At 63.8% G+C, this 12727-nt stretch overlaps 1 protein-coding gene across 2 annotated transcripts in view; it reads left to right on the top strand.

Annotated features, from left to right (window-relative positions):
* SMCHD1 (structural maintenance of chromosomes flexible hinge domain containing 1) overlaps positions 1-12727 on the top strand; it is a 71696-nt gene that overhangs the window by 12495 nt on the left and 46474 nt on the right. For both annotated transcript variants that reach the window (XM_068166900.1, XM_068166899.1), the window contains exons 3-15: positions 1361-1522; positions 2530-2612; positions 2705-2835; positions 4638-4752; positions 5564-5683; positions 6097-6263; positions 6907-7000; positions 7178-7388; positions 8259-8379; positions 8469-8652; positions 10529-10726; positions 10873-10986; positions 12505-12611. In XM_068166900.1, the coding sequence (XP_068023001.1) occupies positions 1361-1522; positions 2530-2612; positions 2705-2835; positions 4638-4752; positions 5564-5683; positions 6097-6263; positions 6907-7000; positions 7178-7388; positions 8259-8379; positions 8469-8652; positions 10529-10726; positions 10873-10986; positions 12505-12611 (1807 nt within the window). The remainder of the gene's footprint in view (positions 1-1360; positions 1523-2529; positions 2613-2704; positions 2836-4637; positions 4753-5563; positions 5684-6096; positions 6264-6906; positions 7001-7177; positions 7389-8258; positions 8380-8468; positions 8653-10528; positions 10727-10872; positions 10987-12504; positions 12612-12727) is intronic.

Here is a 12727-nt window from a genome sequence, read left to right as displayed (position 1 = left end):
TGAGCGCGTGAGAGTCGGATGCGAGGAGGCTGAGCGCGTGAGAGTCGGATGCGGGCAGTCTGAGCGCGTGAGAGTCGGATGCGAGCAGGCTGAGCGCGTGAGAGTCGGATGTGAGGAGGCTGAGCGCGTGAGAGTCGGATGCGAGGAGGCTGAGCGCGTGAGAGTCGGATGCGAGGAGGCTGAGCGCGTGAGAGTCGGATGAGAGGAGGCTGAGCGCGTGAGAGTTGGATGCGAGGAGGCTGAGCGCGTGAGAGTCGGATGCGAGGAGGCTGAGCGCGTGAGAGTCGGATGCGAGCAGGCTGAGCGTGTGAGAGTCGGATGCGAGGAGGCTGAGCGCGTGAGAGTTGGATGCGAGGAGGCTGAGCGCGTGAGAGTTGGATGCGAGGAGGCTGAGCGCGTGAGAGTTGGATGCGAGGAGGCTGAGCGCGTGAGAGTTGGATGCGAGGAGGCTGAGCGCGTGAGAGTTGGATGCGAGGAGGCTGAGCGCGTGAGAGTCGGATGCGAGGAGGCTGAGCGCGTGAGAGTCGGATGCGAGCAGGCTGAGCGTGTGAGAGTCGGATGCGAGCAGTCTGAGCGCGTGAGAGTCGGATGTGAGGAGTCTGAGCGTGTGAGAGTCGGATGCGAGCAGTCTGAGCGCGTGAGAGTCGGATGCGAGCAGGCTGAGCGCGTGAGAGTCGGATGCGAGGAGGCTGAGCGCGTGAGAGTCGGATGCGAGGAGGCTGAGCGCGTGAGAGTCGGATGTGAGGAGTCTGAGCGTGTGAGAGTCGGATGCGAGCAGTCTGAGCGCGTGAGAGTCGGATGCGGGGAGGCTGAGCGCGTGAGAGTCGGATGAGAGGAGGCTGAGCGCGTGAGAGTCGGATGCGAGGAGGCTGAGCGCGTGAGAGTCGGATGCGGGGAGGCTGAGCGCGTGAGAGTCGGATGCGAGCAGTCTGAGCGCGTGAGAGTCGGATGCGAGCAGCCTGAGCGCGTGAGAGTCGGATGCGAGCAGGCTGAGCGCGTGAGAGTTGGATGAGGGGAGGCTGAGCGCGTGAGAGTCGGATGCGAGGAGGCTGAGCGCGTGAGAGTCGGATGCAGGGAGGCTGAGCGCGTGAGAGTCGGATGCGAGGAGGCTGAGCGCGTGAGAGTCGGATGCGGGCAGGCTGAGCGCGTGAGAGTCGGATGCGAGCAGGCTGAGCGCGTGAGAGTCGGATGCGGGGAGGCTGAGCGCGTGAGAGTCAGTTGTGGGCAGGCCACATGCTCCTGAGCGCCGACAATTAGTCCATCGGCACGTCGGGGGCACGGGATCGTGGCCGGGGCAGGTGCCGCGCCGCAGGGCTCCTGTGCGTGCTCGGCAGCGCCGTGTGTGTGCTCCGGGCCGCAGGTGAGGCGGTGCAGGACGGGGTGACGCTGTACCTGCTGCAGAGTGTGGACCAGACCCTGCTGTCCGCCACCAAGGAGCGCATCGACTTCCTGCCGCACTATGACACGCTGGTGAAGAGCGGCATGTACGAGTACTATGCCAGCGAGGGGCACAACCCCCTGCGTGAGTACCCCCTGCCTACAGCCCCCTGCCTCTTTATCCCCTGCCCCCCACCCGCCCCTAAGCACCGCCCTGCGGCACCCCGTGGCCTGCGGCAGTGCTGGGGAAGGCTCTTGGGTTGCCAGGACCTGAGGCAATGGCTTTGAGCTGGGAGAGGGCAGATTGAGGCTATGAGCAGGGTGAAATTCTTGGTAGTGAGGGTGGGGAGACACTGGAACAGGTTGCCCAGGAATGTTGTGGATGTCTTCTGCCTGCAGGTGTTCAAGGCCAGGCTGGATGAGGCCCTGAGCAACCTGGGCTGGTGGGAGGTGTCCCTGCCCGTGGTAGGGTGTTGGAGCTGGATGGTCTTGCAGGTCCCTTCCAACCCAACCCATTCCATGCCCCTAATGATCCATTCACTTTGTCCTTCATGCAAATTGTCCTTCCAAAATGACTCCAAGTGGCTGTGTGATGATCCAGACCTACAGAGGGACCTCCTCAAATGCTTCTTCAGATGTGGCCTCAGCAAGGCAGAATAGGGAGGACAGGAGACCCTCCCTTGCCCTCCTGGCCACACTCTTGATGCCCCCCAGGACAGCTTTGGCCTTCTTGGCCAAGAGGACACGCTGCTGGCTCATGGGGAGCTTGTTTCGCATCACTGCCCGGTCCTTCCCAGCAGGTCTCAGTTTGTGACAGACTTAGTGCTCTTTTTGAATGCCATGCACTCATTCCCAAGCCTGGCCAAGCCTCTGCTGCCTGGGGGAGCCTGCAGGCAGCCCTGAGGAGCAGGGATCACCACCTGTGTCCCTGCAGGCCCTGAGGAGCAGCGGTGTCCAGCTGCGTCCTTGCCGGCAGCAGAGCTGCGTGGTCAGCGAGAGGCGAAGCCTCTGCGCAGCAGGTTGGGCTCTGCTGGCTCTGGCAGCCCCTCTCCGTGCCCAGGCAGCGTCCCCTTGCTGGCTGAGCAGCAGCTGCTGTGAGTGCCCCAGTGAGGAGAAGCCTTTCCCAGGGCTGTTGTCCTTCTCTTCCCGCAGCCTTCGCCCTGGCTGAGCTGATCGACAACTCCCTGTCGGCCACCTGCCGCAACGCCGGCGTCAGGAGCATCCAGATCAAGCTGGTGAGGGAAGGGCCTGGTGGCTGCAGCTGGGGGGTACCTCTGGGGGGTGTTAATGTGTTCTGTGCTCTTTGTGTGCTCTCTCCCCCCCACAGCTCTTTGATGAGTCCCAAGGGAAGCCAGCGGTGGCCGTGATGGACAACGGAAGAGGGATGACCTCGAAGCAGCTCAACAACTGGGCTGTGTACAGACTGTCCAAGTTCACCAGGCAGGGGGATTTTGAGAGGTCTGGACAAACACTGAGGGGCTCGTGGTGCCACTGAGGAGGGGCACTGTGAGCTGCAGGGCTCGTGGTGGCACTGAGGAGTGGCACTGAGCTGCAGGGCTCGTGGTGGCACTGAGGAGTGGCACTGAGCTGCAGGGCTCGTGGTGCCACTGAGGAGTGTCAGTGTGAGCTGCAGGGCTCGTGGTGCCACTGAGGAGTGGCACTGTGAGCTGCAGGGCTCGTGGTGGCACTGAGGAGGGGCACTGTGAGCTGCAGGGCTTGTGGTGCCACTGAGGAGTGGCACTGAGCTGCAGGGCTTGTGGTGCCACTGAGGAGTGGCACTGAGCTGCAGGGCTTGTGGTGGCACTGAGGAGTGGCACTGTGAGCTGCAGGGCTCGTGGTGGCACTGAGGAGGGGCACTGTGAGCTGCAGGGCTCGTGGTGCCACTGAGGAGTGTCAGTGTGAGCTGCAGGGCTCGTGGTGCCACTGAGGAGTGTCAGTGTGAGCTGCAGGGCTCGTGGTGGCACTGAGGAGTGTCAGTGTGAGCTGCAGGGCTCGTGGTGCCACTGAGGAGTGTCAGTGTGAGCTGCTTCTGCAGCACTTTGCTTAAAGCTGTCAGGCCCTGAGTCTCTGCAGGCATCTTGATAAGTAGGAAACAGAGAAGCTCCACCAAGGGCTGCCCAGGGAGGTGTGGCAGCCTCATCCCTGGAGGTTTTGAAGCCCAGGCTGGATGTGGCTCTGAGCAACCTGATTTGTGTGAGGTGTCCCTGCCCATGGCAGAGGGGTTGGAACTGGCTGATCCTTGAGGTCCCTTCCAGCCCTGACAATTCTATGATTCTAACACAGAAGTGCTCTTCTTGCCCTGGTCTGGCCTCTCTTTGAGTTACCTACAGACAGCTGGGGGCTGGCTCTGTTCTGCAGAGGTTTTCAACGAGGCCAACTGCAAGGTCCTGCAGCAGGGTCAGGCCAGCCCCAAGCACAGCTCCAGGCTGGGGGCAGAGTGGGTTGGGAGCAGCCCTGAAGGAAGAGGCTTGGGGGTGCTGGGTGCTGAGCAGCTCCCCAGGAGCCAGCAGTGCCTCCTGCAGCCCTCAGGCAGCTGTGTGCTGGCTGCAGCCAGAGCAGGGTGGGCAGAGGGCAGCAGAGGGGATCCTGCCCCTGGGCTCTGCTCTGCCCAGACCTCACCTCCAGTCCTGCCTCCAGCTCTGCTGTCCCCAGCAGGAGAAGGACACAGAGCTGCTGGAGAGAGGCCAGAGGAGGCCACAGAGATGCTGCCAGGGCTGGAGCAGCTCTGCTGTGAGGCCAGGCTGAGGGAGCTGGGGCTGTGCAGCCTGCAGAGGAGAAGGCTCCAGGGGCACCTCAGAGCTGCTGGCAGCACCTGAAGGGATCCTGCAGGAAGGCTGCAGAGGAACTGCTCCTGAGGGGGTCTGGAGCCAGGCCCAGGGGGAAGGGTTTGGAGCTGAGGCAGAGCAGGCTCAGAGTGGAGCTGAGGAAGAAGTTGTTGAGTGTGAGGCTGCTGAGCCTCTGGCCCAGGCTGCCCAGGGAGGCTGTGGCTGCCTCCTTGCTGGGGGTGCTGCAGGCCAGGCTGGATGAGGCCCTGAGCAGCAGTGTGGCTGAGAGGTGTCCCTGGGCCTGGCAGGAGGTTGGAGCAGCTGAGCTCTGAGCTCCCTCCCAGCCTGAGCCCTGTTGGGATTCGATGATGGTTTTGGGGCCAAGTGGAGGAGTTCCAGAGGAGCTGTGTAGCTCAGGCTGTGCTGTTTTGGTTGCCCTCTCCTGGGCAGCTCACTGCAGGCCCTCTCCCCTCTCCCCTCTCCCCTGTGCCGCAGTGACCACTCGAGCTACGTCCGCCCGGTGCCGGTGCCGCGCAGCCTCAACAGCGACATCTCCTACTTCGGGGTTGGAGGCAAGCAGGCAGTGTTCTTTGTGGGGCAGTCTGCCAGGGTGAGTCAACCTCAGCCCTCCTGGAGAGTATGCTCACATCTTCTGGGAGGGCCAGCAGGGCAGCCAGAGAGCTGCCAGGGGGGCAGCAGGGAGGGCTTCCAGGCTGCGGCGCTGCCTGGGGCCGGCTGGGGACTCCGCCAGGCGCAGGCAGCGCAGCTGCGGCAGCTGCATCCCTGGGGCTGGGGGCAGGCACTGCTGCATTGCCCAGGGCTGCTCAGTGTTGAGTCAGAGCACCCAGCAGTTGAGGCTGGAAGTGCCCTTTGAGATCATCAAGTCCAACCACTCAGCCCTGCCTTCACCTCCTAGGGACCTGCACAGCACGAGGGGGTTCTGCCTCTTCAGCCAGCACTGGGCCCTGGCAGCTGCTTAGGAGAGGAGGGGCTGTGAGGGTGGGCAAGACCTGTCTGAGTGCTGCAGGACAGCTGGGTCCTGCCCCAGCAGGGCCACCCTCTGCCTTCATGGCTGGTGGCAGCTGCCCAGGCTGAGCTTGGCACATCAGCAGTGGGCTGCCCATGTCACCTGGAGGTTGTCACTGTGCTGAGAGCCATCAGGTGTCTCCATAGCTACCCAGAGAGCTGGGAGCTGCCCCATGACTGGCACTATTGCAGGTCAGGCTGGCTGGGGCTCTGGGCAGCCTTCTCTGGTTGGGGCTGTCCCTGCTGGCTGCAGGGGGTTGGGCTGGGTGAGCCAGAAAGGACCCTGCCCAGCCAAGGCAGGCTGCACGTCTGTGGCCAGTGATGTCCCAGCTGGGAGTCACTGCTCATTTTGTACCTGGTGTGGGTGGTCACCACCCTTTCTCTGATCCAATCAGATGATCAGCAAGCCTGCAGAGTCTCAGGATGTCCATGAGCTTGTCCTGTCCAAAGAGGACTTTGAGAAGAAGGAGAAGAACAGAGAATCAATCTACAGTGGCTACATCCGGAACAGAAAGGTGACAGAGCCGGGGATGCCGCCCCAGCTCGGCAGGGCTCACCCTGCAGTGCTCCAGCAGGGCTTAGCTTTGCCCTCAAGGGGTGGTGGGGGTGTCCCTCAAGCTGTCCCTCACACATCAAGGGATATCTTTGAGTCATGGAGGTGGTGGAGTCCTCATCCCTGGAGGTGTTCAAGAGGGGATTGGATGTGGCACTTGGAGCCCTGGTTGAGTTAGCCAGGAGGTGTTGGGTGCCAGCTTGGATCTGATGGTCCTTGAGGTCATTTCCAACCTCATGGATTCTATGATTTGTACCCTGGGGTGTAGCAAGATGCTGGTGCCCCCAGCAGGAGCAGCAGAGGGAGGTGCTGGAGCAGCTGCTGGCAGCTCCCAGGGCCGGCTGTCATTCCTGCTCCCCTCGCCTGTCCCTGTAGCCCTCGGACTCCTCTCACATCACGAGCGATGACGAAAGGTTTCTCCATAACCTGATCCTGGAGGAGAAGGACAAGGAGAGCTTCACAGCAGTTGTCATCACAGGGGTGCAGCCAGACCACATGCAGTACCTGAAGAACTACTTCCACCTCTGGACACGGCAGCTGGCGTAAGCCGGGGGTGGGCCGGTGGCCTGCTGGCAGGTGGGCAGCCCCTGGGTCACTTGGCATGGGCAGTCAGCAGCAGCAATTATTAGCAGGGTCAGACAACCCATTTCTGACCAACCCCCCTGCAGCCAGCAGGTTCTCAAGCCTGAGGCTGAGGGAGACCTCCTTGCTCTCTGCAGCTCCCTGAGAGGAGGCTGCAGCCAGGTGAGGTTGGGCTCTGCTCACAAGGGATAGGACAAGATGGCCTCAGGCTGCCCCAGGGCAGGTTGAGGTTGGACATCAGAAGAAAGTTCTTGACTGAAAGGTTCTCCAGGCCTGGCCCAGGCTGCCCAGGCAGGAGGCTGAATCCCCACCCCTGGAGGTGTTCCCCAGAGGCAGAGCTGTGGTGCTGGGGGCCATGGGGCAGCCCCAGCCTGGGCAGAGTTAGAGGATGGTTGGAGTGGGTGAGCTTGGAGGCTTTTTGCACCCAAACCCGCTGTGTGCTTGCAGAGCACTCCTCCCTCTCTGGCTTGCAGCTGTCCCTGTGCTGTGCAGCTGATCTGCAGCCATGCAGGGAGGCAGCTGAGGGAAGCCAGGAGCCGCTGTGGGTCCCTGGCCAGGGCAGCTGCCAGGCTGCCTCTCTGAGCTGTGTTCCTCCCCCTGCAGCCACATCTACCACTACTACATCCACGGGCCCAAGGGCAACGAGACCAGTGCTGCCACCAAGGACATCAGCCCCTTCAACAACATTGACATTCAGGTCAGACACCCCAGGCCTGCTGCCCTCTGGAGCCTGCTGGCTCGCTGCCTCCTGCCCTGCCTGCAGGACTGCCCCTGGGCAGTGGCACTGCCGGTCCCGCTCGCCCCCAGCGCCGGGTGAGCAGCTCACCAGCCTGCTGGGTGAGGAGCTCACCAGCCTGCTGGGTTGCCTTCTCAGATCTCCATGTTTGAGAAGGGCAAGGTGCCCAAGCTGGTGAACCTGAGGGAGATCAGGGACGACATGCAGACCCTCTACATCAACACAGCTGCCGACAGCTTCGAGTTCAAGGCGCAGGTGGAAGGGGAGGGCATCGTGGAGGGCATCATCCGCTACCACCCCTTCCTCTACGACAGGGAGACCTACCCTGATGACCCCTGCTTCCCTTCCAGTGAGTCACAGCTCCCCTGCCTGCCCCCCAGCCATGCAATGGGCTGGCTTGGAAGGGACCTTTTGACACCAGCCCCTTCCAGACCCCTGCCGTGGCTCCCAGCGGCCCAGGTTGCTCAGGGCCTCATCCAGAGTCTTGGTACCTCTGGTGCTCAGCCTTAATGACAGAGACCAGAGCTGAGCTGCTGAGGGTCCTCTGGGAGCAGCAAAGGCTGAGAGCCCTGGGGCTGAGAGCCTGCAGCAGAGCAGCCCCAGAGGGCAGCTGAGCAATGCTCAGCAAGGGCTGAAGGAGCTGTGGGGGGCAAGAGGCTGGGGCCAGGCTCTGCTGAGTGGTGCCCAGGGCCAGGCCAAGGGGCAAGGGGCAGAGCCTGGCAGGCAGGAGGTGGCAGCTGAGCAGGAGGAGAAAGTGGTTTGGGGGGAGGCTGCTGGAGGCCTGGAGCAGGCTGCCCAGAGAGGTTGTGGAGTCTGCTGGTGTGGAGAGCTTCCAACCCCCCCTGGGCACTGTGCTGCTGGGCAGGGTGCTGGGGGGGCCCTGCTGGAGCAGGGCTGGGCTGGGGCAGCTCCAGGGGTCCCTTCCCTCCATGCTGGGGTTGTCTGTGGCTGGGAGACAGCCAGCCTGTCTGAGACTGCAGCTTGCAGCTCTGCTGGGTTTGGTCACAGGTTTCCCTTCCTTGCCCAGTGTTTCCCTGCTGTTCCTGCTTGGTTCTTCCCCAGCAGAGCCAAACTCCACCTCTCTAGAGCCTGGCCTGGTCACAGCTGTCCCACACTCCACCAGCAGAGACAGTCCTCAGCTCAGGCCTCTCTGGGCTCTTTTGTTGCCTTAGTGCTTCCAAGCAGTGTACTGATGGAGCCTCTTCTGTTTGTCCTCAAGAGCCAGGGGAGGAGGATGATGATGAGGACTGCTTCATCGTGCAGAAGGGAGCCCGGGGGAAGAGGCCCATCTTCGAGTGCTTCTGGAACGGCAGGCTGATCCCCTACACCACTGTGGAGGAGTGAGTCTGCAGCTCCTGCTCCTCACCCCGGGGCCCAGCTGCCTCTGCCCCCCTTGGAGCTGAGCCTGCCCCCCCTGCTCCCCTTGCAGCTTCGAGTGGTGTGCCCCCCCCAAGAAGCGGGGCCTGACCCCCATCGAGTGCTACAACAGGATCTCAGGAGCCCTCTTCACCAACGACAAGTTCCAGGTCAGCACCAACAAGCTCACCTTCATGGACCTGGAGCTGAAGCTGAAGGACAAGAACACTCTCTTCACCAGGATCTTCAATGGCCAGGTGAGCTCCTGGCTCTTGCCCAGGGCAGGAGGCTGAACACATCCAAGTGCTGGCTGCTGCACACAGCAGCCCCAGGCAGTGCTGCAGGCTGGGGGCAGAGGGAATGAGAGCAGCCAGGCAGAGAGGGACCTGGGGGGAGTGGTTGAGAGTAGGCTGAAAGGAGCCTGCAGTGTGCCCAGGGCGCCAAGGAGGCCAAGGGCATCCTGGCCTGCAGCAGGAAGAGTGTGGCCAGCAGGAGCAGGGAAGTCCTTCTGCCCTGTGCTCAGCACTGCTCAGGCCACACCTTGAGTCCTGTGTCCAGCTCTGGGCTCCTCAGCTTAGGAAAGAGGTTGAGCTGCTGGAAGGTGTCCAGAGAAGGGCAAGAAAGCTGGGGAGGGGTCTGGAGCACAGCCCTGTGAGGAGAGGCTGAGGGAGCTGGGGTTGCTTAGCCTGGAGAAGAGGAGGCTCAGGGGAGACCTTCTTGCTCTCTGCAACTCCCTGCAGGGAGGTTGGAGCCAGGTGGGGGTTGGGCTCTGCTCCCAGGCCCCCAGCAGCAGAACAAGAGGACACAGTCTCAAGCTGTGCCAGGGGAGGTTGAGGCTGGAGGTGAGGAGAAAGTTCTTCCCAGCAAGAGAGATTGGCCCTGGGGATGTGCTGCCCAGGGGGGTGGTGGAGTCCCCAGCCCTGGAAGTGTTTAGGAAGAGCCTGGCTGAGGCCCCTGGTGCCATGGTTGAGCTGATCAGCTGGTGCTGGGGGAGAGGTTGGCCTGGATGAGCTCTGAGGGCTGTTCCAGCCTGGCTGATGCTCTGATTCATGGCATCCTGCTGGCTGAAGGGCCTCAGCTGGGGCAGTGCTGCAGCTCCTGCGAGCAGAGAGCTCTGCTGCCTTTGGCCAGGGGCTGCCTCTGGAAGTGTGGGAGAGCAGCTTCAGTGCTTTCTGCTCTCACACAACAGCTGCTGGGGGGCAGCTCCCAGGAGAGGACCTGGCAGTGCTGGGGGACAGCAAGGTGCCCAGGAGCCAGCAGAGTGCTCTGGGAGCTAAGGAGGCCAAAGGTGTCCTAGGAGGCATGGAGAAGAGTGTGGCCAGCAGGGCAAGGGAGGCTCTCCTGCCCCTCTGCTCTGCTCTGCTGAGGCCACAGCTGCCAGTGCTGGGCTCAGTGCTGTGCTTCCCTGTCCCTCTGAGACTGCTGGAGAGAGCCCATGGGAGGCTGCAGAGCTGCTGAGGGGCCTGGAGCAGCTCTGGCAGCAGCACAGGCTGAGAGCCCTGGGGCTGAGAGCCTGCAGCAGAGCAGCCCCAGAGGGCAGCTGAGCAATGCTCAGCAAGAGCTGAAGGAGCTGTGGGGGGCAGGAGGCTGGGGCCAGGCTCTGCTGAGTGGTGCCCAGAGCCAGGCCAAGGGGCAAGGGGCAGAGCCTGGCAGGCAGGAGGTGGCAGCTGAGCAGGAGGAGAAAGTGGTTTGGGGGGAGGCTGCTGGAGGCCTGGAGCAGGCTGCCCAGAGAGGTTGTGGAGTCTGCTGGTGTGGAGAGCTTCCAACCCCCCCTGGGCACTGTGCTGCTGGGCAGGGTGCTGGGGGTGGGGGCTGGTGGTGCTTGGGCTGAGGCAGCTCCAGAGGCCCCTTCCCCCCTCCATGCTGGGCTCCTGCCCCAGCTTCCTCCCCCTGTGGCACAGTGTGTGCAGGATCTGTTTGCAGAGGGCTCTGGGTGCTGGGGAAAGCTTTGCCCTGGCTCCCCAAGCAGGCTGTTGGGTGTGCAGGGTGGAGGCCTGTGCTGGGTGCAGGGCTGCTGGCCCCTGGGGCTGGCTGGGGCTGGCTGGGGCTGGCTGGGGCTGCCTGGGGCTGCCTGGGGCTGGCTGGGGGTGCCTGGGGCTGGGGGTGCTGTGCCATGCTGCCCTCTGCCCCCAGGAGCAGCGGATGAAGATCGACAGGGAGTTCGCGCTGTGGCTGAAGGACTGCCACGAGCGCTACGACAAGCAGATCAAGTTCACCATCTTCAAGGGCGTCACCCCCCGCTCTGACCTGCCCTCCAAGAGGATGCAGAGCCCCTGGACCGTCTATGGGGCCATAGAGTGGGATGGCAGGACCTTCAAAACCGGGCAGCTGGTGAGTCAGCCCTGCCTGGGCGGCCCGGGGCGCCCTGTGCCCTGCCCCTGCGGGCCCGGGCTGCTCAGGGAGGGCAGCAGCAGCAGCAGCAGCAGCAGCAGCCTGTGCTGCAGAGCTGAGCCCTGGGGGCTGCTCCCCTCCCACAGGTGAAGACAGTGAAGACTCTGCCAATATTCTATGGCACCATCGAGAAGTTCTTCCTCTATGGCCACCACGATGGAGACATTTTTGCCACGGGGGGAGAGGTTCAGATTGCTCTGGTAAGGAAGGGCTGAGGGGGGCTGGGGGCAGGGGGCCTCGAGGACACTGCTGGGCCAGGCTGGCTTGGAGAGCTCCAAATGATTGGGGGGGTGTCCAGGCTGCTGGGGGGCACTGACCACACTGCTGGGGGGCACTGACCACACTGCTGGGGGTGCTGCAGGCTGCTGGGGGTGCTGCAGGCTGCTGGGGGTGCTGCACACTGCTGGGGGTGCTGCAGGCTGCTGGGGGTGCTGCAGGCTGCTGGGGGTGCTGCACACTGCTGGGGGTGCTGCAGGCTGCTGGGGGTGCTGCAGGCTGCTGGGGGTGCTGCACACTGCTGGGGTGCTGCACACTGCTGGGGTGCTGCACACTGCTGGGGGTGCTGCACACTGCTGGGGTGCTGCACACTGCTGGGGGTGCTGCACACTGCTGGGGGTGCTGCACACTGCTGGGGGTGCTGCACACTGCTGGGGTGCTGCACACTGCTGGGGTGCTGCACACTGCTGGGGTGCTGCACACTGCTGGGGTGCTGCAGGCTGCTGGGGGTGCTGCACACTGCTGGGGGTGCTGCAGGCTGCTGGGGGTGCTGCACACTGCTGGGGGTGCTGCACACTGCTGGGGGTGCTGCAGGCTGCTGGGGGTGCTGCACGCTGCTGGGGGTGCTGCAGGCTGCTGGGGGTGCTGCAGACTGCTGGGGGTGCTGCACACTGCTGGGGTGCTGCACACTGCTGGGGGTGCTGCACACTGCTGGGGGTGCTGCACACTGCTGGGGGTGCTGCACACTGCTGGGGGTGCTGCAGGCTGCTGGGGGTGCTGCACACTGCTGGGGGTGCTGCACACTGCTGGGGGTGCTGCACACTGCTGGGGTGCTGCACACTGCTGGGGGTGCTGCACACTGCTGGGGGTGCTGCAGGCTGCTGGGGGTGCTGCACACTGCTGGGGGTGCTGCAGGCTGCTGGGGGTGCTGCACACTGCTGGGGGTGCTGCACACTGCTGGGGGTGCTGCACACTGCTGGGGTGCTGCACACTGCTGGGGGTGCTGCACACTGCTGGGGGGCACTGACCACACTGCTGGGGGTGCTGCAGGCTGCTGGGGGTGCTGCACACTGCTGGGGGTGCTGCAGGCTGCTGGGGGTGCTGCAGGCTGCTGGGGGTGCTGCACACTGCTGGGGTGCTGCACACTGCTGGGGGTGCTGCAGGCTGCTGGGGGTGCTGCACACTGCTGGGGGTGCTGCACACTGCTGGGGGTGCTGCACACTGCTGGGGGTGCTGCACACTGCTGGGGGGCACTGACCACACTGCTGGGGGTGCTCCCAGCTGCCTCAGCAGGGGCCTGACCTGGGGGAGCTGCAGAGGTCTCTTCCCCCCCAGCCTGCTGGGCCTGGGGGAGGTCAGCAGGCTTTAGGAGTGGCTGCTGGAGCTCCCAGCAGGCTGTGGCAGCCCTGTGGCCGTGGCTGCTCGCCTGGGCCCCCCCCAGGGAGGCTGCCCCCTGCCCTGCCCCTGCTGTCAGTGACTGGCCTCTGCCTGTGCCGTGCCAGGAGCCCCAGGCCCTGTACGCCGAGATGAAGACCGTGCCCATCTCCAAGCTGGACAGGAGCACCTGTGACAGTGCCATCAAGAAGTACATCGAGGATGAGATGGCCAGGTCAGCCCCAGCTGGGCCTGCTCCCTGCTGCTCTGCCTCAGCAGCATGCCTCTGCTGCCCAGCAGCCCCAGCTGGGGCAGGGGCAGGAGCAGCAGAGCTCTGCAGCAGCAGGAGCT

This window comes from Melanerpes formicivorus, unplaced genomic scaffold (assembly GCF_026170545.1).
Source record: "Melanerpes formicivorus ecotype bairdi unplaced genomic scaffold, bMelFor1.0.p_v2 SCAF_111, whole genome shotgun sequence".
Lineage (NCBI taxonomy): Eukaryota > Metazoa > Chordata > Aves > Piciformes > Picidae > Melanerpes > Melanerpes formicivorus.
The sequence above is the reverse complement of the archived record's forward strand: the minus strand, read 5'-3'. Positions and strand labels throughout refer to the sequence as shown.